Source organism: Podarcis tiliguerta, assembly GCF_965153285.1.
Source record: "Podarcis tiliguerta genome assembly, chromosome: 1".
Classification (NCBI taxonomy): Eukaryota; Metazoa; Chordata; class Lepidosauria; order Squamata; family Lacertidae; genus Podarcis; species Podarcis tiliguerta.
In genome coordinates this window covers 2,616,030-2,642,755 of record NC_139534.1, presented here as the reverse complement: position 1 = coordinate 2,642,755, position 26,726 = coordinate 2,616,030, and the positions used below count along the sequence as shown (strand labels likewise).

The 26,726-nt window shown below is 43.4% G+C and overlaps 1 protein-coding gene across 5 annotated transcripts in view; it reads right to left on the bottom strand.

Annotated features, from left to right (window-relative positions):
* VWC2L (von Willebrand factor C domain containing 2 like) overlaps positions 1-26,726 on the bottom strand; it is a 103,393-nt gene that overhangs the window by 64,172 nt on the left and 12,495 nt on the right. For 3 of the 5 annotated variants that reach the window (XM_083400134.1, XM_083400133.1, XM_083400135.1), the window contains exon 3: positions 81-210. The exons of 1 other annotated variant lie outside the window; for it this stretch is intronic. In XM_083400134.1, the coding sequence (XP_083256260.1) occupies positions 81-210 (130 nt within the window). Of the gene's footprint in view, positions 1-80; positions 211-2,728; positions 2,840-26,726 lie in introns of those variants that run through there. One more of the 5 variants, XM_083400136.1, reaches the window with a different exon arrangement.

The window sequence follows — 26,726 nt, the reverse complement described above, 5'->3', positions numbered from 1 at the left end:
TGATGTACAGAAGGTTTTTTTTTTTTTTAAAAAAAAAAAGAGCACACACACACATTCTTTTTTATGTATTGAAAGCTTACCATTTTTGCAGACTGGACAACACTGTTCTGGTTCATAGACTGGGTTGACACATTCAGGAACGGCACAGTCTGCTACAACACAGTGAACTTCATTGCTGGGCTCACAGCGACACCATTCACATGGAGAGGGCTAGGAACAAAGCTCAAATTAGCCCATTTTCCCCCTTCTAGTAGCTCCATCAGTTAGTATTATTTATATCTCAAGACATAAAACCCACTTAGCTTATTCATTTGACAATATGGCACATGCACATAATGTAACAAAAATGAGCTTTACTTTATTGACAAAGTTCTGACAGTTCATGCTTCCAAGGAGTCAACAAAAGTTCCATAGGAAGGAAGGCTGTGTGGACAAAAATGTCCCTTTCTTCTCCTGCCACTGCAATACTGACCAGATAAAGGGTTAGGATTTCACCATTGTTGTTGGACACGAAAGCCAGCTACTCCAGCTTAAAGGAACACGCATATGTCCTGAGGCTGGGAGGACAAATTAACACTGGGAAAAGCCACGCCATATACCCAATGCACAATCATCCTGGATACTGTAGCTCCCCTCCCCCCCCCCCGAGCAAGAGTTCCCAGCACCCTTAAGAAAGCACAGTTTCAATGCTTCTTTTGGGGGAAGTCATGTGCTTTAAATGTGTGTTGGAAGTGCCTTAAATCTATGGTGTGGATCTGGCCAATATTGAGGAAAGGCTGGAGCAGAACTTCCAGTTACATTTCCCATAGTTTTCATACCTGCATTTTAGACCTGAGCTAAAATTGCAGAAGGACCACAAGTGCTGTTGCCGCCTGCTGAATGTGGCCCAATTCTACTTTGCAATGGGCAGGTGTGAGCTGCCTGCCATTTTAAATTCCCTGCAGTGCTATATTGGATCATTGCTGGAAATTCCAAGTAGCCAGTCCAATGGTCTCGATCTGCTGCAGAGTGCAGTGCACTGCTGCTACCCACTGCCAGTGAGCCCATGAGCAGGGGCCCTGACCTTGGTGGTCAGATAAGTTGTCAGATAACAAAGCAGGTAGCACTTTGCCAGGGGCCACCTCAGACCTGAAGCTGGCCTGGCTCAAACAAAATTCCCTGTCTCGTTTTCATTGCTGTACAGAAGCTCCCCTGTTTTCAGTGGAGTGCTGACTATACACTTCAGAGTCTATTTTTCATCCAGGTTCTGACACTAGAAGCATGGGCATAGCCAGGATTTTTGTTGGGGAGCAGGCTTTTGTTGGGGGGGGCAGAACCTCAGATTTTTATTGATTTGTGGGGACAGCTGTCCCCCTGCCCCCCCCCTTGGCTACACCCATGACTAGTAGGCTGGTTTTTAAGACTTCAGAGAACTATGCACTCCCTGATCAAGTCAGGCTTAGCTGTTAAACAAAAAGTTCTTTCTCACTGAATATGCAAATTCTCGTATGAGAACTAAAACTCACCAAAAATTCCCTCAGCTCTACATGTCAAACGCTTGGTTATTCATAGAAATATCTAGAAATATCTAGAAATTAGATCTGTAATAAAAACCACCTTATTTGCTGGTGCCAGAGTTTCCCAGACATGTAACGTCCAGTGGTGTCCAAACTTTTTTCAAAGAGGGCCAGATTTGATGAAGTGAAGGGCTGTGGGGGCCGACCAAAATTGTTGAGCTTTTTTTATATATAATTGAAATTGTTGGGGGTTTTTTTTAGGATTTTACCCCAGGAAATAAACTGCCACAGGGGCCGGATTAAACCGACTGGTGGACTTTGGACATACAGGATGAAAATGTGTGACTCAGTTTGAAAGGCTCTCTGCCTGGACTCTTCTCCAGCCTCCAAACCCTTCCGTTGATTATGTGCAGATACAACTCGTCTCATCTAAATTCTCCTGGCTGCCTCTGTTGCTTTGCAGGAAGATAAGGCACCTGAACTGTACTCCAGGGTGGTGTAGTGGTTAAGAGCGGTAGTCTCATAATCTGGTGAACCGGGTTAGAGTCTCCGCTCCTCCACATGCAGCTGCTGGGTGACCTTGGGCTAATCACACTTTGAGACTCCTTAAAGGGAGTAAAAGGCGGGATATCAAATCCAAACTCTTCTTCTTCTCCGAATCGAGTAACCCAAACGGGCATAGGGTGTAGTAATGCCTCCCGGGGGGGGAGGGGAGTGCACACGCCAAGGCGCACGTGCACAAGTGTGCATGCTGGGGGACGGGGCAGGAGGAGCCCGCCCCTCCAGCCCATCCCTCACCACAGGCGTGCAGTACTGGCACGCTTGAGAAGCTCACTTGGAAACGCAGGAGAAGCAACCCCTCCCTCTAGCCAGCCCAATCTTTGGTGGGCCTCACTCGCCTCCCGGGAGAGGGAAACACGGGGCTCCGATGGGGCACCCTCAATGGATGGAAGCACTTTGCACATATTTCTACATGCTCATCCTGTTTCATGGCCTATTGACCATCGATGGCAATGTACCAAGAGCTTGTTTTCACAATCACTACCTCAGGATAGTTATCTAAGAATCCCACTCTGCCTGATGCACTTTACAGAAGTAATAGCTCTACTGTTTTTTGAAACTTGCATTTTTCTAGAATAGTGTAATATGTATGGGAGGGGATGCTTCAGATCCATACTCAGCTATGAAATCCCTTGAGTGACCTGGAATACTAATATCTCCATCTAACCTACCTCACAAGGTTGTTCGGAGGGTGTTCTGATCTATCTAATATTGCACAGTTTTTACTGGGACAGGTCAGTCTGGAAATGACATTGTTCTTGCAGCTGACTGCACTCTTGCATCTAGACCAAGGATGTAGATGCACCACAGTCAATGTCTACCTAAAATCACTTTAAAATCACTTTAAACATTAACACTTACTTACAAAAGTATTGTAAACAGGTTAATACATTGGTAGGATTTTAAGAACACTTGTAAATTTAGAAATAGTGTAGGAAATTTGAGGTAGAAAAATAATTTGGAGTGGAAAGCATGTGCAATTGAAAAGGAAATTTAAGGAACCAGGGAGAGGGTGAGGGAAGTCACAGGATCTGGAGATTTGATATTGCTTTTATGTATATTTTTCTTTGTTTGTGGTTGTTGTGTTTGTTGTTGTTTGTTTTTTATTTTTGTTATCTTTGTTGAAAATCTAATAAAAATATTATAAAAACAAAACAAAACATTAATACTGGTGCCATGAACACAGTTTAAATTAAACTGGAACACAAATGAAGAAGAGGTGAATATTATGGCTTTACAGTTTTTGAATGGTGTTGCTTTCTCTGCTTCATGAATTGCAAAACAATGCTATGTCTTGCAGACATAAAGCTCTTTGCCGTTCACCTCAGAGATGCTCCATATGTCTGGAATCAAACAATCTGTTCCTAAGAAATTCATGTCTGCCCTGAAATGAGCTAATTAAAGCTTCGCCTCCTTTGTCTCAGTGTCTACAGTCTCTAATCCTTATCACCATTCTGCTTCCTTGTGACTCTGGCAAATTAGATAAAAATCAGTAGTCCTTAAGCAAAAGGAGGAATCTGTGGGAGGTGGATCACCCTGTCTAGTTATCATTCTGATTCCATGTTCCCTTTGATTTTTGCCATAGAAAATTATCACATACAAACACACACATACGCACACTTTAGTGACTAAGACCCAGGGATGCTTTCAGCTAGTTTCTGTGATATAACAGAGACCTTCCTTTATTAGCACATCCTGTGGGATTTCTTTTTCACCAGAATATTACACTCATTTCAGAGATGTCAAGAAATGTCTTGCAAGTTTCCAGTGGTGCTACAAGCTAGCTGCATATTCTGGGGATGGAAGAGCATCAAATAGATGTGGAAAATGCCCCCGAATGACTTTGCTCTGAGTAAATGAGACATGACAGATGTATCTTTTTTTGCTTCTGTGGTGTTAGTGTTACCTGAAAATGACACCAGAGAGAAATAGGATATTGTATGACACGGAAAGCAGCTGTCGGGATGAAAGAAAATCACACCACTGTATAGCATAAGGAAATGTTCAAATCTTTGGAGAAGGAGCATTTTTGGAACCAGTTCTGGACCTTTTCTCTCCATTTATTTTCCACACCATCAAATCTTGAGCTGTTTTCTTGTGCCGTGCAACCAAATAAATCTCCCCCCGCCCTGTTCCAAACACATACGATTTTCTCACTCTAGAAAAATTTTCCATCATCCATTTCCAATATCATTGCTTAAAATTATGAAGCCTTTGCACAAGAATCAATACATGCCCTTATCACTCTACTCCCAGGCCTCAAGAAAAAGAAAGATGTCCCTCTCAAAGGCTTTCATAGGTCCTAGGCAGAAGTTAAAGACGTTCAGCACCTTATAAGAGATAACAATTGTCCAAGTCTACTTAATGGGGCACACCTGGATCTCACTCACAAGTAGTCACAGCAGCTAATAGCTGCCAGTTGGATGGAAAAGGCTGAGAGGTGATGCTTTTTTCCCAAGAAAAATAGGTGTAACACCATGAAGTTGTTACAGTAAGTAACAACTCGGGGCAGCCCTGAAGAGATGCCACACACAGAACAAAATGCTAGGCTGTGGGAGTGTCTCCTCCACAGACCTGAAGCAGCCCCGCTGCAGTCAGGAGCCTAAATTGTGTGACATGTCACATATGCAACAGCCTTTACTGTACTGTAGCTTCCCTTGGGGAGTTCTTGGCCTTAATCCACAATTCCTTTAAAGAGTCATCTTGGACTCAGTTACATTAGTAAAAAAACCCACAACCTGTTTTATATGCATTATAACACTGTGACACCAGATGGTGCTGTGGAGTCCTGTCTTTCATCAATGTGATTTCCCTTTATGAGGTTTACAACGCGTTTTAACTAAAATGCTTCTTTGATGTGTCTAGGTCCAGCCCTTGCCTTTGCTCAGCTAAGAACTCTGTATCATGGATACTTTGCGCCAATTCCTTGCCATCATTTTCTGTGTGCTCAGCTGAGGTGCGAGTTTGGATGAAAGTTACCTCAGAACCAGTGTCCCTTAATCCCATCGCACCCCTCCTCACTCCCTCTCAAAGCCTCCTTATGGCCCCTGTCCCCGTCCTCCTGGACTCTCCAGACCTGCAAGACCTTGGCTGGTCTCTCAGGCTGGCTGTCATCAAGGTCTGTGGGCAGGTTTTGACTCTTTAACCAACTTAACATTTTTAGTTGAAGGTGTGTTTCTAGTCTTCTCCATTTTTGGAAAATAAGTCCTTTCAAAACTAATCAGAAAGGGTTCTATATCATTATGCCTCAGGTATCTGGGAATTTTCCCCTGTTCCCCCGAGAGAACTTGCCCACTTCTCTGCCCTAAGCTGCATCTCCTGCATTTTAAAGTTAAACATTTCTTTTTCATGCTCCCTTTCTGTTTCCTTTTCTTCTACCTGAATTCTAGCTAATTTTTCTTTTTCCTCCACCTTGAGCTTTTCGCTTGATCTGTTTGACTTCTAGCTATCTCCAGTTTCATTTTCATCATTTCTAACTCCTGATTGGAACGCAACCCGGTCTTCCTTTCTAACTTACAAGGCTCCTTCCGCTAGCTATAGAAAGCGTATTTTTATGTGTATTTTAAGATGCCCCCATGTAAAATATGACCCCTATTTTTTTGAACCCCAGATTAAGAAATCAATATTTTAAACATCAAACAGAATAACTTTGATATTTTATTAAATATTCAAAGCACCAGCACTTTGGGCTGTGTGTGTGTGGGGGGGGGTACGCCCAGGCAGCAAGCAAAGCAGGCCTCACCAACACCCGATATTCCCCAAAGTTGTGGAGCATTCTGGGAGGGGCAGTGGTTCCAGCCCCCCTGCAGCCTCCATGCTACCCTATAGCCACAGGGCTGATCTGCAGCCCCTGCAGGCAGAAATGGTAAGTGACATGATGGGCAGTTCCGGCAGCTTCTTCACGGCAGCCGTGGGAAGGTAAGCAGTGTTTTCTAACCCCTGTGCATTCATACAGAGCGGGTCTGTATGAAAGGAGGTGGTCTTTCAGATAGTTGAGGTCTATGTTATGTTAGCGGTCCTGCGTGGGAGAGGAGTCTTTGCAGTGTAGCCGATAACATGCATAGCACTGCAAAATGCAAGCTGTGTTTCCTACCATACAGACCCAACTTCATATATATTAAAAATAAATAATATTTTGTGGACAAAAGAACTCCTGGCTCTAAAACCACAGGGCCACACTCTAGGTCCAAGAACTCCAATTAATCCATATGTACTTTTTATGCTGTAAACTGCCTTGTGATCTCCAGATAAAGGCAGGCATATAAATGTAACTTTAAAAAAAAAACAACAGAGCTGTTTTAATTACATTTCCACTCAGATCTGCTGTCCCAGAATGACATGCAATCACAGTGAAGGGTGCGTCGTTTATGCAATATTCACTACAATGCAAAGAGGCTTTTGCTGTCTAGAACTTTCTCATTCCCTCAACAACCTTGAAAGGGAGGTCAGAATTATGTCCTCTTTACAAGCGGGGAAATAGGTGAATGGCCCAAGACCACTCAGTGAATCCATGGCTGCCCACTAAGGAATCCTGTGACTGCCCTGAAGACTGAATCCTGAATCCTGAAGTTCAAATCCTCCTCCAACCAGAAAGCTCACTGGCTGAGCCTGGGTTAGTCACTGTCTCTCTGCCTTACCTATCTTGGGTAGTTTCTGGGAGGATAACATGGCAGGGAGAACCATGCAGCCCCTGCTTGAGTTCCTTGAAAAAGAGTTGAGCTATAAATGTAATCAATAAACCCTCTGTGACATGAACTCCATGAACCAATTAAGAACAGCATGTAGGGATGAGACTAGAATGAATCCTTCCCCCAACACGTTTATTTTCTATGTCAAGTGTGTGTATGTGTGTTGTGGGTGTGTTTCAATTAAGAATTATCCAGCGGGGCAGTCAACCATGCAACCTGAAGTGCTACATCCCAAAAATGCTTTGCTGCTTGACTCTGCATAAACTAGTCTTGGCTTCTCATTCGCACATTCGGATCATCAATTAATGCTACAATAAACTAGAAACAAACATATATGTATGAATGAGTGCACACCCTGATACAAAATGTATTTCAATCTATATACATTTAATTGTGGTTTAAAATGTATCAGAGCATGCTTTTTTTGCCAGATGAGTGGCCCTTTAGTTCCATAATCCCTTCTTAATATAGCAACTGGTTTGAGATACATTAACAGAATATATAACAGAACCCCATGGTTCTGTTCAAGTTTCTGCGAATCTCAGATTTAGACCAAATACAACGGGTTTCAAAAACAGGCTCTCAGAGAATAGCTCATACCTTTCAGGAATTTGTCTAGACTGTGTCAGTAAATGCAAAAATCTTTACCATGGTGCACATGACACCCCCCCCCCAAATAATAATTTAAGTTTGTTGGGTGCAGATCCTACAAAGTTTTCTGTATTTCTTGTGGTATACAAAGATAGTAAATACAGTATTCCCACCCTGTGCTTTTGGGAGAGCAGCAAGTAAACTGGGAACTTTGATCTTCGTAAACCTCCATCATGTTTGCCTTTAGCTTTTTCTTCTCTGATCCAAAGAGATCTCATATTTTAGGCCCTGCCTATGAGGAGAGCATACCCTATTCCTATTCATTTGTATTTTTCCTCCTAGGAAAAAACGTCCAGTTGAATTATACCACTTTTTAGGTCGGACAACTAGTGCATGCAGTATGTCAAAGAGACTCATGACATACTTAATGGTCTCATGATATTTTCCATATTATGCCTTAATTGCACTAATTGTACAGTTGCATTTGTTTCCTAATTATACTTCATCTGCCATTTGACAGCTGCAGCATATTTCAGTTCTTTCTCTTTCCTAAACCTTCTGCTCAAATCTGTGCTGTTTGCTATGACAGGACATCGGCAGCAGATCGCTTTGTTAGTAACCACTGGATTAGGCTCACAAATCTCTCCTGAAGACAGGCTTTAGAGATAGGCTAAAGAAATGCTTTATCTTGAATATAAAGTTCAGTGGAGCTTACTCCCAAGGAAGTATGTACAGTGGTGCCCCGCAAGACGAATGCCTCGCAAGACGGAAAACCCGCTAGACGAAAGGGTTTTCCGTTTTGGAGGTGCTTCGCAAAACGAATTTCCTATGGGCTTGCTTCGCAAGACGAAAATGTCTTGCACATTGCTGCGATTTTTTTTCGCTCCCCACCCCCTTTTTCTAAGGCACTAAGCTGCTAATAGCTAGACGAAGAGACTCGCGGAACGGATTCTTTTCGTCTTGCGAGGCACCACTGTACAGGATTGTAGATTGACAAACAATAAGTCCTTCATTTCTATGAATAGGAGAAAGTTACTGGCTGAAGAGCTGAGAAATGGCACAGGAACTGGTGGGGAGGGATATACCTCCATCTCTATCTCTCTCCCCCCCCCCCCCCCCCCAATTTTCATGTCAACTCCATCTGTTTTAATTCCCTTTGGACTTCTCGTCCTCAGCTACAGTTCAACTCCAGCTGCCATGGCTGTTTCCTTAACATTCCCAGGCAAATGTCACACATGGGTATGTGCACACTGTGAGGGTGAAAAGGTGTTTTTCATAAATTGTGTATGAATAAAGGTGTTATGTTAGTATTAGGGGTGTTCTTTCCATATGGTTGGTTTTGAGTTCCCCAAGGTATCAAACAACAGCATTGATGTAGGTTTGACGCTGTTCCTTCGGTTACAAAACAGATGTTCTGACACACTGTGTTATATTCTTATAGGGATATGAAGGATGCCATTCATATGTAGCAGTTATAGGTGATAAATGACACTTATACACAATACTAATGTTCAGGTATATGTTGAATCTCCTATATGTGATTCACTAAGATGTTTTTAAGTCACAGGAATAGTCTGAGAACCAAATGTGATCTCATTTTATAATCGATGATATATTTAGTATGTTTAACGGGTCTGAATGGAGTTATGAATGGAGATATGTCTGAAGGAATGAATGAGAACCAGATGGTTAGTGGCTTTGAAGAATTAAAGATAAAGAACTGAAGAATTAAAGATAAAGAACTGATTGCATTTCAACACACAGGACTACTGAGTTGAAGGCAAAAACAGGATGGACGAAAATGGACTGCAATACAAAGAACCATCATTAAACTATTGAATATTGCGCCAGCTGAACAGGATGGATGAACTAGTGAACCAGTTACTGGATTGTGCAAGACAAGATAAGCAGAATGACAGCATGTCTGGGTGAAATAGAGGACAACCTGTTCTTGAAAGATGATTGAGACATGACTGTTCTTAGAAGACATGTTGAAAGAAACATGCTATTCATAAAGACAGTACGACAACATGCCAGAAACCAAGGTGTTTTCAACTATAACTATTCCTATCTATTTGAGGAATCAGCATGACGACAGCTAGTCCAACCCCTGCAATACAAGACAATGTAGCTATATGGGGACCTGAGACTATATAATGGCTGGGAAACCCAGGTAGCATCACATGCTGTCCTACCTGCAGGAGGATGCTGTCCAGAGACTCATAAAAGAACCTGATCAATTCTTTTAGTGGGTCCGACCATCTGGTAGGTATGAAAGGAATGAATGAATGGAGTGATGAATGAATGAATGAGTCCTTATTGCTTATTGCTTGTTAATCAATAAAGGTTTGTAATCTGAAGGGAATTGTGTCATTTTGTCTTTCTTGAAAATGCTCTGATAAAGGTAAAAAGAGACTAAACTCTGTTTTTCATGACACACACCAGCCAACACTGCCATGTTTCAGGAATGACTGGTATCAGGGCTTGAAGGTGTCTCAGTTATAGAACAGCAAGACCCCTTGGAATCATTCTGCATGTTTGCACTGAGTGAAGCTCAGTTGGACTAATACACACCACCAAACATATCAATAAGAAAGAACTATAATGTACTTTTAACACTCAGAAGTGCTACAGAAATGTCCTGCATCATATTTATGCTTGTGGCAGGGAAGTGAACTGAGCATGCTCAGGAAGCAAGCAAGAGAGATGAACAAGAGATGAATGCAGTCCAGGGGCAGCTCATTTGTTGTTGTTGTTGTATATTTACTGCCAGGGAAGGGGGCAGACACCTGTGGGGTTTTGTGCCTCAGGTGCCAATGTACTTTGACCAGCCTTGGGTACTCTGTGGTACACTTGTGATGCGGGTACCACTGGATGCTTTGCCTCAGGCAGCAAAATGACTTGGGAGAGCCCTGATGCTGCCCTTCTTCCTGCAGTTCCTTAGTTGGATAAGCAGGGAAGGGAATTGGGTGGTTGTCCAGGACACTACATGGACACACACAGAGAGAAAGAGAAAAACACTTTATAAATTCCCAAATCACTTGCTGCTCTCCCAGTGACACAGGAGCTGGCAACATCTTTAGGCTGAGGGCCACGTGCCAGTGGTGGGTACGGTGTAGGAATTTGGGGGGGTATTTTATAATATAGAGCCCTGGGAGTGGCCCCCAGATATGACTCTTACAGTAGGCTGCATTAACGCCACACAAAAGCCAGAGGTTTCTACATACCCACCCCATGCCTCACTAGGAAAGCAAGAGGCATTACCACAGTTTAAGAACGTTCCAGCCGGTCAAGCAAAAGCACCCAAGGAGGGCATGGAGCAAGGAGAGAGAGAGAGAGAGAGAGAGAGAGAGAGAGTCCTGTGACAGAAGGTGGTCTTGGGACTCCTCCCAGCACCAGGTAGAGAGCCTTGAGGGGCACATTCCTCTCCCAGGCCTGAGGTTCTGCATGGCTGTGATAGTCTCCACACCTTTCCCTTTCCCTTTCCAGCCCATGGATAAAGAGCCACTGGCAACCTTTCTCTAGTCACCAAGAAATAACAAAATTTCCCACTATAGGCACTTCCTTCTGGATCTCTTAATTGGTCTGTTATTGTACGTTGGCCTCTGTTATCATACGTTTCTGCTCCCAAACGCTGACAACCAGGAAGTAAATGTTCCGTTTTTTGAACGTTTTTCAGAACTTGAAAGTCCAACACGGCTTGAGTGCAAGAAGCTCTTAAACCAATCAGAAGCTGTGCCTCGGTTGCTGAATGTTTCAGAAGTCGAACGGTCTTCAGGAACAGATTATTTTTGACAACCAAGGTTTGACTGTTTTTCTATATGTTGGAAGCTGCCCAGAGTTGCTGGGGCAACCCAGTCACATGGCTGGGGTATCATCATCATCATCACCACCACCACCACCATTGGATAGGATGTCCCTATTTTCGTCAGAGAAATGTTGGAGGGTATGGTTCGCACGTCTGCAGTGTGTGCGTGCTGTGGAAGGCGAGGGGGCTCAGTGGCTTTTTGCTCTTCAAAATATGGCAACCCTAGGAAAAGCTGTATCTCTTGAACCATCCCTGGTTCTACACATGGCGTGAGGGCCTGCTCTCTTGCACCTGGTTGTGCCCAGTCACTTGTTTATTCTAGAATTTGTCAGCAGTGGATCCACAGAGAACATCTTTAGCAAGACCCCCAGGCAGAATCCTGCTGGGCCAATTCTGAAAGAGGGTTCCAGCTGAAATTCTGCTTGATGTCAGTCTCAGGTTTGACCTGAACTTCCAGGGTTTTTAAGTTTCCTTCTCCTGGTCTTTATGAGAAAGTGCAATAACTCAAAAGTGAAGCACTTGGTTCATGTGTTTCAGATTGCGTATTTGTGGGAGATTTCCTGTTTTCTACTTGTTTTGCTCTTCTCTTTGAAAGCTGAAAGCAAAATGCTCCAATTTTTTGTTTATTTGCTTGTTTTCCTTTGCTAAGGAAAATCTTAATAAACTGTTCCTAAAAACAAGAACAAGAAAAAAGAGTGAAGCAGTTGACTATTACATTATTATTTTTAAAAAGATCATGTCCATCCTCCTGATTGATTTCCACTGCAGGGTTATTGCTTTCTTGGCCATGTCATTTTGAAATATATTTATTTAATACATTTACTTACCATTAAAGGAACACTCAAATAAAGCCGATGTGTGAGTCTGTGGTGTAAGCGTGGCAATATTGGTGGGAGCAGTTATTTTGTCTCCTTCCTCTTCCTTCTGCCTTCCTTCACATGCCACACTGATTGGGAGCATACGATCTGATCCATTTCGAGGATGGGTTTTCATTTTTACCAGGTTGTTGATTCTTTCTGCATCTCTTCCCAAGTCAGCCAAAGTTGTCTTAACGCACCAGATTCTACTTGACACCCTTCAGCTGGCTGCCGGCAGACAGGAGCTGACATAGCAGATTCCATTTGCTGAGGTGACTATGGATTGATCTCCCCCAGAGACTTCTCACCGTATGTGCCAATAAACCAATGAACACATTAACCTGATACTTGCTGGATAGGAGGGTTGTAGAGAGATGGTGTGACTTCTTGTACTTCTTCAAACAGCAATGCGTCCAATATAGACTCAGCCCTTCTGTCACCTGATCTCTGCTTTAATGGAGCCTCCATCATCCTTCTTCCGAAATATCCTCCCTCTCTTTCCTCTCCCTGGAGAGGCTTTTCTTGACACCTACTTCAGACTTCCTTTCTTTTTAAAACATTCTCCCAGGTTTTAACCATCAAGGTCTCAATGTTTCATTGGTTTTAGCTCTCCTAGGTGGTTTTAGCCATTTTATATGCTAATCAATTAATTTGCTGGAGGATGACAATTGTCTATTCTTTTATGGTGCATTTGGTTTTAATGTTGATTTGTTTTAATTTCTTGTATTGTGTTCCCATTTTGCGGATAGCAGCCTGGGGCATGCTGAGTAGTGCGCCCCGGGCTTCAGGCAGATATCTGCAAGCCTGGGGAGCCCGGCGGGAGTTCCCGCCGGATTCCCTAAGCTTGAGGATAGCAGCCTGCTCTGGGGGCTGGGGTCGGGGGAAGCTCAGGCTTCCCCCGCCCCAGCCCCGCACCTGGGGAGGGGGAAAATAAAATGGTTTTTCTTTATTCCCCCCCCCCCAAAAAAACTAAGTGCGCCCTATGGGCCGGTGTGCCCTGTAGGGCGAAAAATACAGTACTTTATGGTGATAAATAAATATAAAACCTTTACTTTATTTTATAGATCTTGCACATTTTAATTATGTATCCAGGCATAGTACAAATGCCTAGTGTTTCTATACTGCCAGTGGAGAATCATAGACTCAAAAGCCTCCCCCCCATACCAGTGCGCTGACGGTGCAAGAGACCCACTCCTATTGCATCCCTGATAGTGGCCATCCGGTCTTTGCTTTTAAACCTCCAGAGAAGGAGAGTCTATCAAGTAAGATCATCTAAGACTGATCTTTTCCACTGCTGGATACCTCACACCTCCAGGAAGTTATTCCTAGGTTTAGTTGAGACCCTGTTTCTTGTAATTTAAACCCAGATCCAGAACTATCTTCTGGAGCAACCAGAAACACATCAATGTGACAGCCCTTCAAATATTTAAAGATGATGGCCATATCACTTTCCCTTATTTAGATTAAAGATACTCAACTCATTCAGCTTTTCTTCATAGGACTTGACATATTCCATTTTCCTGATGTCCTTCTTAAACCACGTTGCCCAGAACGGGATTCAAGTTTTCCAGATGAGAACCGACTGAAGCAGCATTACTTCATTCTGAACAACAGGGTGAGGGGTTCTATTCATGCTTTTTATTTCAATTGCTTTCTCTTTCATCATATTGCCATGAGCTTTTATTCTTTTAAGATACATTCTTGCCACCTGACACCGTGAAGTGGAAAGAAATGGCTTTATCAACTATTAGAAACTTTTGAGATTTTGAAGAAAGGACTCCAAAGGGTGCCATAATGTGCTGAATCATGTGCCATTAACCACATATTTATGAAAAAGCCCTGTACAATATTATAAAAACAACCTGCATAAAACAATGAAAACAGCAGACAAGGAATAGGGAGTGTGGATGCAATCCAGGGGCAGTTCTGGTTCCAGCTGCTGGGCCAGCTGGGGGGGGGGCAGCTAAAAAGAAGCATTTGCAAAGGCAGACACTTCCTATTGGCTCTGCTACCTCTAGTTTCCGGCAGGTTCTACAGTTACCTGAAGCCCAGGATCTCTTAGAAAAGATTGTTCTGGAAGCACAAGTGCACTGACTTTTTTGCTCTTCTTTGGCGCTGCAAGAAGACACATGCACACGCACACACACTGCCATAGGTAGGGGTGGAAAAGGGCTTTCTGCATGATTTGTTAACCCTGTAGCTGCCACAGCATCAAAAGCTTCTGACCACATGTAAGTCTCCTGTGTGAACCAGGCTGAATTTCAAAGAACATTTTACTTCTATTAATATCAGTAGAAGGAAGCTCACATTTAGCACTCTCCCATAGAAATGAGTGAGCATTTTGCATGCTTCACTTAGGGTGAATTGTGCTCTGTATTCCTAATTGTTTCACACTTTTATGGTGAATGTTCTGGGGTCACTATTAGCTAACTTCAGAATTGAAAAGTCATGCATGATATAGCTGCTAATGCCTGTTTTAATGTGACTTACACTGTAATTAAACCAGCTTGAGCATTAGGACAACATTCTCTGTTGCCCTCTCTAATTACAGCCAACAGCAACAGTTCACAGTGTGAAAAGAATTCATAACTTATTTCCAGGAAATAAACAGTAGGAAAATTTTGCTTGTCAGTAGAAGGGCACTTCTAGTTTTACTTTTCAATAACAAGCTTTCATTTCCCTCATAGCATAGGACCTGCCATGCTTCTCTCACAATAACTGCACCTTCCCCTCCAGCAGGGCAGTCCAATCTCTCAGAACAAATGGGCCACAAGAGAACTTTGGCACAGAGCCCGCAGGCCACAGATGGAATGAAAATGTCCATATTGTATATTAATATTCTTTAAATCAATATATTTATTAGAATATATATATATATAAATATACAATTAATAGATTTTATATATTTATTTATAAAAGGAAATTCAATACACAAATAAATATGTGTGCTTTCCTTAACAATGCAGATATTGAATCCTTGTCAGAATAAAAAGGTGGGGTATGACAATAATAATAATAATAATAATAATAATAATAATAATAATAATAATAATATTTCAGAAGCCTTCTAGTCAAAACGATTTGAGCCAGTAAATAAACAAAAGCCTGTGATGATGAGGAATAGTGCACCTCACCGGGTATAGGGGGCGCTAGGGGCTCCAGCCCCATCAATATTTTGAATCAGGGCCAAGGCACCCCACTATTGAAGGGGGCAACACACCCTGCCAGAGCCCTTGGGTGCCCCATCCGGGAGCTGGGAGGGGGCTGGGAGAGCGAAAGTGAAGACCGCTCTCTGCGCATCCCAGGCACATGCTGTGGGGAAGATGCAGCGCTGCGCCACAGTCCGCCTCCTTCTCCCTGTGCGGGGAGGAGGAGGAGGCGAAGTGCAGCGCTAGGCTCCACACTCCATGTCCTTCTCCCTGTGGCATGTCCTACTGGGTGGGACATGTCATGCGACATCACGTGATGCACCCCCCCCCCAATGTGGAAGGCAAGTTGGCGCCCCTGGTGCATGGGATGTGCAATGGTCACTTCATCCTCCTCCCCTGCCTGACAGTTGCCGTAGTCCTGCAGCATGGACCACCTCGCAAGGGCTCCATCCCTGCTGTGGCCAGGCTGCCTTCTCCAGAAGCTGCCACCTGTTCTGGGGCCTGCAGGGTCTTCTGCTCCTCAGAGAGGGACAGGGTGAGGAGCGACTCTCGCCTCCTCCTCTGCCAAGTGAGGAGAGGCCCCTCAGTTGTGCTGAGGGGGAACCTGTGCCAGCTGCAAAACACATGCACACAGAACTGAGCTCAAAGTGCCAGGGACCCCAGCATCACACACCCCTCTCCCATATCACAGCACCAAGCTCAGAATGAGCCCACCATGGTGTCCCTGCCCACTCACCAGCTCGGGAGGCTGATCCTGTCCCCTCCCTTGCCATTGCCTGCTCCCTAGCCCACCCCTGGGCAGTGTTTGGGTATTCTCCTAGCACCCACATGCCCCATTTCTAAGTGCAAGGCTGGAAGGTGGAGAAGAGCCTGCCCAAGACAAGAGCACCCCTGGGAGAAGACCCCCCCCCCGCCCAAATGAAAGGAAGGTGCTTTGGCCTGGCAGAAGGCAGCCACCAGTGACAGTACAGGGCTGCTGGCCCAACGACCCAGGCTGGGGGAAGCAGGAAGCTGGGAGGTACAAGCCTCCGAGGGGAGGGGGAGGGGAGCAAGGCAACACAAGGCAAGGAGGCCATGGTGCCCAGACTCAGCATTGCTTTGCAGATGCCCCAGAGCAGTTCAGCCACCGCCACCAGGCATTTGCCTTCCACCCTCCAGGCCCAGCCATGGACAGGAAGAGCAGAGGGGCAGCTGCAGCCTGGGGGGGGACAGTTTAGGATACACCATGGCACGCCAGAGCCACTCAGGAGGAACCCCCACTACCAAAAGTGTAGCCACCTTCCAATCACCTGGTGCACCTGAGATATTGGAGGTTCCAGGTGTGGCAATGTTAAAAATAACTGCAACAGATCTAGAGCTCTGTCTATCCGTGATACTAATTAATGGCAAAAAGACACTCTGGTGGTTGAAAGAGACTGAAAACCCAGCAATATGCAGGAGCTAAATGCCACTCTACCTAGTATCTGGTGTATGGCGTACTTGGGGGCTGATCACACAATACACCCTTTCATGCTCTTCCTCCTCCTGTGAGCTTTGATGGAATTGTATTTTATGCAGATACATCACCAAGAAATTCAGAAAGAGGAAAAATGAAGCATATCAAAGTGTACATTTATACCTGTAGAGTAGCTGTAAATATTAATGATGGCCAGGACAATAGCAATTCTTAAGGGGGTGTTTATTGTAATGGTAATTCCAGCTGGTGAATGTATAGTGGGAAAAGCGTGGTGAGCAAGCGGAGTCTGAAAATGAAAAAATGAATGAGACAAATCAAGGGCAAAGGGGGCTTTAAAATTAGAGCCAAGACAGAAGGAGATAAACTAGAATAGATGGTTCAGAAAAAACGCCATCTAACACAAGGCGGCACTTATTTAAAGAGCAGAAAAGAAGACTTTGATGTCTGCTTTAGATTGTCTCTGATCTTGGGTAGAGTAGCTGGGGATTGAAAGGAATCTAGTGCTCCAGAATTTGAGATTTAGTAGGTGTTAAAAACTATCCAAAAATAGATGAGTTAGTTTCACCTTCACAGCAGGCATGCAAGTTGAACTGATGATAAGAGAGAAAAAAGTGTCATTTGTTTATAAACTGATAAATGCTAGCTGAATTGCTAGCAAGAAATATATTTTCACGATTCACAGAAGTTACTGGCTGTTTGAATTGGCTAAAATTACTGGCTACACTTATTGAATTGACTACACACACTTGAATTGCCTTTACAATACTATTGTCTGCCCTGCTCCCTGGACTCAGAGCGTGTTGCACTGTCCTCCAGCAACATACAGTTATATTATCTTTCTTGATAACTCCAAATCTATGTAGCTGGTGGACTTGTCCTATATAAGAGACCAACCTATTAAAATAAAATAAAAACATTTATCCCTAAAGATGTACAGTGATTAAGAAGCTTAGGTCTATCCATACCTCTTCCTTGAATAAAACTGAAGACAGATAAAGAGCAAAAATTGCAAATGGTGCTCAGAACAGCAGCCATTGTGTGTCGGGTAACACAGGCTTATACTTCATTGTTGGCAGCCCATTCATTTAAGATTGGATTTATGGAGCCAGTTTAAATATAGTCTCCAAAATATCATTTACGGGTGTTTCCACAGACAGCCTTCTCTTGTTTGAATGAATTTAGGCAGAGGGTTCCCACGCTAAGCAGGTGTCCTTTTCATTTTTGCTCAGAATACCTGAAGGAGCATCTCCACCCCCATCGTTCAGCCCGAACACTGAGGTCCAGCGCCGAGGGCCTTCTGGCAGTTCCCTCCCTGCAATAAGTGAGGCAACAGGAAAGCAGGGCCTTCTTGGTAGTGGCGCCTGCCCTGTGGAATGCCCTCCCATCAGATGTCAAGGAAATAAACAACTATCTGACTTTTAGAAGACATCTGAAGGCAGCCCTGTTTAGAGAAGTTTTTAATGTTTGAAGTTTTATTCTGTTTTTAAGGTTCTGTTGAATGCCACACAGAGTGGCTGAGGAAACCTAGTCAGATGGGCGGGGTAGAAATAACTTCTTCTTCTTCTTCTTCTTCTTCTTCTTCTTCTTCTTCTTCTTCTTCTTCTTCCATGTAGGAACATGATGCGTCCAGTTGAGCTTCCTATGCCTTGCTCAGGAGGAAGAGGAAATGTTTTCTAGGAGGAAGAGGAAATGTCTTCAGGAGGAAGAGGAAATGTTTTCTAGCTCGGCCTAGAACCATTTCTTCTTTCAAAGAATTTTAAAGCATTTTGGGGTGGATGGAAGGTAGCATTTGGGACTTCTTTATAAACCTGCAAGTGGAGCTTGGAATAGTGCCAGGTGCCTGGGAAATATGGCTAAGAATTCAGAAGACCTCTTCAGTGCAATGCATGGCTGCGGCCTAAAACTTTGTGGCTACAATAGGAGATAGTCCCTTGTTTCACTATGGACACTTCTCTCCCACCCCCCCACCCCCCGGGGAAATCCACTCTTTAGTACTCATTTGCAGCAAGTGACAATTCGGGTTTTCCAAAGATTGCCATTTGTTCCAATTTATTGCTAAAGAGCAGGTTTTCTCTGAGAAAGAAGTGGGCCAAGGGGAAAACTGCTCAGACCTGTGCTTTCTAGGCATGGGACAAGCGGAAGTGTGGACAAGCCCCACGTCACACCACTGGTCCATCTAACACAGAGTGGCAGTAACTCTCCAAGGTCTCTGGCAGGGATTGTTTGCTGCCTCGTATCCAGAGGTACTTTCAAGTGCAGATGCCAGCCCTGCTGAATCAGACCAAAGGCCTCTCTGATCTAGCACCTTGCTCTCACAGTAACTAGTCAGATGCCCATGGGAAGCCCAGAAGCAGGACATCAGTGGAATGGTACTCTCCTCTCTTCTGCTTCCCAGTAATGGATATTCAAAAGAAATTTAACAAGCCTCCCTCCCTTTTCGCTGATCTGCCCTGCTTCCTTCAGCTATTTGGAGTGTTAGCCTCTTTGACTGCTGCATATTCCTCTCACCAGCAGCAGGCTTAATGCCTTTTCTGTCTTCAGGCGCTGATTCTCTCTGTCCCCACCTTTCTCCCTATAGTTCCTTCTTCATGAGCTCCTTCCCTTCCCAGGTGTCTGCTTCTTCTGCTTTTCTTTTCCTTAGGACATCTCCATCCTCTGCACTCCACCCACCCAAATAAGGCTTTGAGGTTTTGTCCTTATAATGTGTAAACCAATGTGTTCTAAAGGCCCCCAAGCCATATTCATTTATTCATCAATTTTCTCAAGGCACAACACAACTTCTTGGCGAGCATTTCAAATTCTGCAGAACCTGAAGTATCTGGTTCAGAAGAACATTATATAAGCAAACCTTATATAATTCTGTGCAAAGGGTCTGAATTTCATGAAAAAAATTCTTGACCTGATGACCCATTTAAGCAATCCAAAAAAAACCAACAACCTTGCACAAAATTTGCATTGTCTCCCTCCCCGGGTGGATCTGTGCTTTTGAAGGGAGGAAAAGGTTTTATAGGATTTTGATAGTTCCCTTGTGGGTCAGAACAGCTCAGAACCCTTCTTCATTATTACAACTTACCTTGCTGTTGCCTCTTACTACCTTCCAGTGGGGGTGCAAAAACTAGAGAAGCACACAGAGGGCTGTATCCAATGCTTGCTTTGCCTTAGCAGAAACCGCTTCTGTTCACACAAGTTGAGGTACCCAGTTTTTGCAGATTCTTCCCTACCTACCAGGAGCAACCTTTGGGAGGTGATAAGTGGATAGGCAGGGAATCACAGGAAGCTAGCTGTGAACAGAAGCACTTCCACTAAAGCAAAGTCACCATAAGACACAACCCTACATATGACATGGAATACACATTAGGTAGCTGATCTTATTTATGTAAGATTTAAAAAATGATTTGGGCTCTTAATAATGCCCTCACCTCACCCCAAATGTTGCATTGTATTATAATGACCAATTCTACTTAATATTGCAAGAGAGGCAGCTTCGGTTTGGATGGATCAGTGATTGCATGGATTACAGATAGGTTTGTATGTTGGTTGTTTGGTTGGTTTTAGCAAAGGATGGTTTCATCTGCTGTTTCATCCTTTGCCTCTGTAAAGTGAATATGATAGCTGAGCTCCACAGAAAACTCCAAGGAGACTGTGAGCTAGGCTGCCATCTTTCTTTTGTAATTGTGGCTAAAGCAATGATAGAAATAGCATGTCCACTTGAATTTTTCAACCTTTATATTTTTGGGACCTGATCTCCAAACTATTAAAGCTAATTGAAACTGGGGTTTAAATTGGTCCTTAAACACCTGCTGGGCTCTGCTACAAAAGGCATCTCATGCCAAGGGTTCCAGTGCAGTGCAGTCCAAAATGGCAGTAGTCAGAGGGCTGAGGAATGATGTTATAATTTTGAACCAGGCATACTATACTGGATGGATTGAATTGTAAAAGAGAAGCATTAGGTATCAAAGTTAGTGCAGAATCAAAAGTTCTCTAAGTTTGAACTGCCTTCAAATGCCTTATTTCTTTCATTCCTCCTCTTAAAAAACTCCAGCTACTCAGATCATGCACTGAAATGTGATGATATGTCACTATGCAGCTAATCAGAATCAGAACAAATGCAAACAATGAACTGGAAATGCATAATACATTGCAGATGACACCAGACTGGGAGGGCTGGCTAATAAAGAGTAAGGATTCAATATGACCTTAACAGATTTGAGAACTGGCTCCAAACTAAGAAAACAAATTCCAATAGGGACAAATGTAAGGTTCTCCACTTAGGCAGGAAGAACCAGATGCACAAATATAGGATGGGGGACACCTGGCTTACTAGCAGTACATGTGAAAAGGATCTCGGCGTCTTGGTGGACCACAAGCTTAACATGAGTCAACAATGTAATACAGCAGCAAAAAAAGCTAACGCTATTCTAGGCTGCATCAACAGAAGTCTAGTGTCCAGATCAAGGGAAGTAATAGTGCCACTCTGTTCTGCCTTGGTCAGAAAACACCTGGAGTCTGTTCTAGATGTGTCCTGTGTCCAGTTCTAGATGCCACAATTTATGAAGGATATCGACAAGCTGAAGCATGTGCAGAGGAGGGAGACCAAGATTATCAAGTATTATGAGGAACAGTTAAGGAAGCTGGATATGTTTAGCCTGGAAAAGGGAAGATTGAGATGATATGACAGCCATCTTCAAATATCTCAAGGACTGTTACATGGAAGAGGGAATTAGCTTGCTTTCTCCTGCTCTGGAGGGTAAGAGTCAAACCAATGGCTTCAAGTTAAAAGAAAGCAGATTCCAATTAAACACGAGAAAGAACTTTCTGACAGTAAGAGCTGTTTGACAGTGGAATGGACTTCCTCAGAAGGTTGTGATCTCTCCTTCCTTGGAGCTTTTTAAGCAGAGGCTGGATGGTCATCTGTCATGGATGCTTTAGCTGAGATTCCTTCATTGCAGGGGGTTGGACTAGATGACCCTGGGGGGTCCCTTCCAACTCTATGAGTCTATGATTTTTGTTCTGCAGTTCCAAAGTTATGCAATTTCCACTTTTGCTCTTTTAATCTAATTACCGTATTTTTCGCCCTATAGGATGCACCTTTTCCCCTCCAAAAATGAAGGGGAAATGTGTGTGCGTCCTATGGGGCGAATGCAGGCTTTCTCTGAAGCCTGGAGAGCGAGAGGCGTCAGTGCGCACCGACCCCTCTCCCTCTCCAGGCTTCAGGAAGCTATCTGCAAGCCTCGCGCGCCTGGCGGGAGGTCCCGCCGGGCACGCAAAGCTTGTGGACAGCAGCCTGTTCTGGCGGCTTCCCCCGCCCCAGCCCTGCGGCTGGGGGGGGGGATTTTTTTTTTAACCCCCCCAAAAAAAACCCTAGGTGCGCCCTATGGGCCAGTGCGCCCTATAGGGCGAAAAATACGGTACTTTGGCGGCGAATACAAGTTAGGATTTATGGGAAGTAAAATCTTCAGGTAAAAAGTAACTATAATTTTAAAAGGAGGCTTGGCTCTGCTGCGAAGCCAGCTCCACTGCCTTTTCCTCCCTTGCCCCTCAGCTGCCAATCGCCATTGCCTCCGGCTGCAGCAGGAGAGGGAGAGAAGGGAAGCAGAGCCCCTCTATCAGCTCTGCTGAGGGACCAGCAGCATTTGGCTTCCGCCCCAGTTGCTCATTGTAAAAATTACTAGTTAACTTTATCTATTTGTGTGCGAGTTTCGTTCCCCCTCTTCCCTCTTCAATCCTTTCCCCTTTTTGTGTTATGTCCTATAAGTCTGTAGGCAGCTGCAGATTGGTTATAATTAATCAAAATCTGTAATATTTTTTGGTTGAAGAGCAGTATAAAAATACTTTAAATGAATACATAAATAAATTACTCTAATTTAGGATTTTTTAATTACGAGTGCCCCACAACCAGCATTGGACATCAAGCAAAACATATATATGTCCCTTTTAATTATTATTCAGTTAAATACCATCTACTGCATTTTGTGAAGGTTTTGCTTTTTGTTTCCATTTTTACTCTTCTTTAATCCTTCCTCAAAATCTTGGCATTTTTGTTTTTGCCAAGATTGAAATACCTGAAATCTAAATTTCAAGTTTTTGTGGGGCAGCATCTGGAAATTAGATTTTTGAGACTGGCACACATTCCTTCATACCTTGACATTCACTTTAAAATATTTGTCTTCAGTTTCAGTCTGTACTAAACCACAGCTTGGATTATGCTGCAGACTTTTAACAGTTGCCAATATTTTATTAGTTAGGAAATGGTGTAGTTCTTGTGCACCATGTGAACTGGAAGAGCACGTAGCTCTTTGAAAACGACAATAAAGATAGACAAAAAGCATAATATTTCCTTTTTCTATTTTTTTGCTATTCTTTTACAAAACACCCCCCCCAATAGCTTATATAGTACCTTAGACTGCAAACTTATCCCCATGCCTGGAAGTAAGCCATAAGACTTACTTACATATGGCATGATGCACATAAGAGCCCACTGTTTGTTCCTGCCCTTACATCATTTTTGCAAGTTAGGTGAATATTATCCCTCCCTACTTTGCATTTGGGAGCTGAGGACAAGATATTGGCAGCCAGCCATAGGCCACACAGTGAGATCACTACAACGGTGAGATTAAAACAAGAGGCCACTAACATGCACACCACTGGCCAGTTAAAATCTTGGAAATTAAAAACATACAAAACAAAAACAAATGCTCAAAATCTGAAATGCCCATTTTAAATTACTTTAAGCTCTTATGGACAAGAATTATGGCACAGACATTCTTTGGTGAAAGCAACAAGAAGGCAATTCACAATTCAAAGGAGGTCTCTTGCTTTTCTCCTGTGGCTGGGTGTGTAACAAAACTATATATATTAAAGGCAAATTGGAGCCAAGATCTCTTGAATAGTTGTGAATGATTTTACAATGGCCTTTTAAGAAGTGCCCCACATGGTTTTGTCTTGATATCTCTTCCATTTAATTTGTAGCTAAGTGATTTGGACAAAGGGCTAAACTACCATCCCCAGAGATAGAGAAATGGCATAATGACAGCAGAGGTTAATGACACTATAGAGACTGCAAGAGAAATACAACGGGATTTTCAAAACCTTGGGCGATATGTAAAAATACTGGCATGTGAGAAGTGAGTGTTGGTAGCTTTGAAGTTTCTACCCAGGAAGAACCAACACAAGTGGCAAATGCAATTTTGGAGCATATATTAAATGGCAGAAATAGGAAATGGCAAGGACTGGAGGGCAGGATTAACAGTCCGAAAGTGATAGCTGGGGGCCAGGCTTTGACACCACTGGAAATACAGAGCAATGTTCCTGCACATACTGTGCTTGGTGCTGATGGAACTATATAAATAATACTGACCTGAGAGAAATCGTACCAGAAATTAATTGCTTGGATATAGGCCGAGAAATCACTGATCACTATTATTAAGTCATAGCATTAAAGAGCAGGGGGAGAGGAAACTGTGAGCTACGTGTCCTTATAAACATCATACAGAGTAAGAGGTGATGCAGAGTAAGTGTCCACAACACTTTAGCTGAAGGTGGGGGGCTGCATTAAAAACAAACAAACAATTCCTCCTCCTCCACACTTTTCATATATAGCAAAGCAAGAGGTGGGAGCTTCCCTGTATGCTCACTAGATACACATGGTATTCTATATACATTGGGGGGGGGGGTGTCCCACAGAAGCCTACTTCCACAACACAAGATTGAAGATGATACAATATTGCTCTTAAAAACGTAAATAGCACTACCATGCTAGGGTGGAACAGAAGGTGGAGAGGGGGACAGTAACTCTCCGCCATGACTCTGGTGAAAAAATGCTGCCCTGACGCTGCTATTTGCATTTTGATGGAAGCAAACAGCAGTGTGTGTGTGTGTGTGTGTGTGTGTGTGCTTGCTTGCTTGCTTGGTCAGAACCATAGTGAGGGAGGGTAGAAGGGTGAAAAAAGTCTTCTCCAGCCCTTGTGGTCTCCCCCCCCCAACACTCTATGGCTATAATTTTACATTTTTAAATATGTGTATTTTTAAAATATGTGCATTCACTTGATTAATGTACAGTGGTGCCTTGCAAGACGAAAAGAATCCGTTCCGTGAGTCTCTTCGTCTAGCGGTTTTTTCATCTTGCAAAGCAAGCCCATTAGCGGATTAGCGGATTAGCGCTATTAGCGGTTTAGCGGCTATTAGCGGCTATTAAAGGCTTAAGGGATTAGCGGATTAGCTGCTAAAAGGCTATTAGCAGCTTAGTGCCTTAGAAAAAGGGGGTGGGGAGCGGAAAAAAACCCCCAGGAATCGCAAGACATTTTCGTCTTGCGAAGCAAGCCCATAGGAAATTCGCCCTGCGAAGCACCTCCAAAACGGAAAACCCTTTCGTCTAGCGGGTTTTCTGTCTTGCGAGGCATTTGTCTTGCGGGGCACCACTGTATTGTCAAGTTGCTGTATTGTCAACTTAATTAAGTATTGGCAGGGAGGAAATATAATGTTCAGTCTTGAAGCATGTTCTTTCTCTGCTATGTTGCTTCTACTTTTACTGTACGACTGGGAGGGCTCTGACATGACAGCCAAGGCGGCCTTGGAAGCTCTGCAGTCCTTCTGGGCTCCAGGAGATGCAGATGAGATCAAGGCGAAGTTCAGGAAGGGGCTGGACAGGAATGTGTTTGGTCAACTCTTGATAGGTTTGTTTATATTTACCAGTCACATGATGTCATTGGCTATAGTGCTTGGAGATAGATAGACAGAAACTTTATTTGCATCAGCCACTAGCCACAGCAATAAGATATACTGGGGACAGAGATAAATAGTTAGCTATACAAGGTTCACATCAATACAAATGACAGAATTGATACATGATCCTTTTGCCACAGTTAAAACATCTGATAATAGTGTTTTAGAAACTACATGAGCAGAAAGAAAAAAATGGAAATGCGGGACTCAGAATGCTGAGATTTTCTTTCCTTTTCTTTCCACCTGGTCTGTCAGTTCAGGGCAGCTATTCACCTTCAACTCTTGTATTCCTAGTAATACTGAGTTGTAAGTGGTTTATTCCTGTGCTGGTGAGGTCTGAGTCATGCCCTTTCTTTTCCTATAGCTTTAGAGCCCAATATGGTTATTTTTAGCTAATTATATAAAATCTGTCATTGGATGGCTTAATATGTCATAGTCCTTTAAACAATTAGTAGGATAATTATATACTTTGCATTAAATTAATTCAGAGACACTTCCCCCAGCCTAGATATCAGCACTTTCCTGTCACTTTTTATCAGTGCCTACATTAAAATTGCTTACATTAAAAATATGTGGGAATTTTGTTCACAGGCTAAGAGCAGCACGGGTGCCTTAAGAGCAGAACATCACAGGAAAACATGCAACCAGTATCTCCAGATACAAAGTAACGCCATGTTATGCTTATGACGTAGCAGCTGGTGATGACTGTCCAGCATGGACACATTGTCTGTCATTGGATGACTGGCATCTAAGGCAGGCTGCACCTCCAAAACAAGAAAGGCTGCATCCTTGAAATTAAGCATTCTTGCATTCCATATTTGGCTTTAAGCCAGACAACGGACATCATGGATGGCAATGTGATTGAATTGGTTTAACAGTGTTGCAAATCCAGCTGTCTATTTAATTTCAGTGGAAGCCATACTGCAAACAAAGAGGGGGGGGAAGGGGGGGGAGAACAAGCTTGGAGGCAATATGCAGGTTCTGCCATAGATGGATCCTCTCTCCAGTCCAGGTGGCTCAGAAACCCTCTTTTAAAAGCAATAACCATACTTGTGATTACATGACTGTATTTAGTTCCCTTTGTCCTGCTGAATGACTGCTTCTTCAACAGGGCTTTGTGTGCACAGTTTTGGACAATGAATGTATTCACACTTGGATTATGTGCATAAGTCAAGATGAACAGAGCAACATAACTAGAGAAACATTCAGTGTGGGACATGTGGCAGTTCTTTTTTTACTGAACTGCCTGCACATTTGTAATCCAATTTAGCTATTAGATCTAGTTTATGCCAGAAGCAGAGATGCTATGATAGTCCAGCAAGTCCAGTATCTGAAGCAATTATTGTAGTTCAGCTGCTGTGTAAATTATTCTTAACCTTCTTTTTGTCCTATTCTGAGT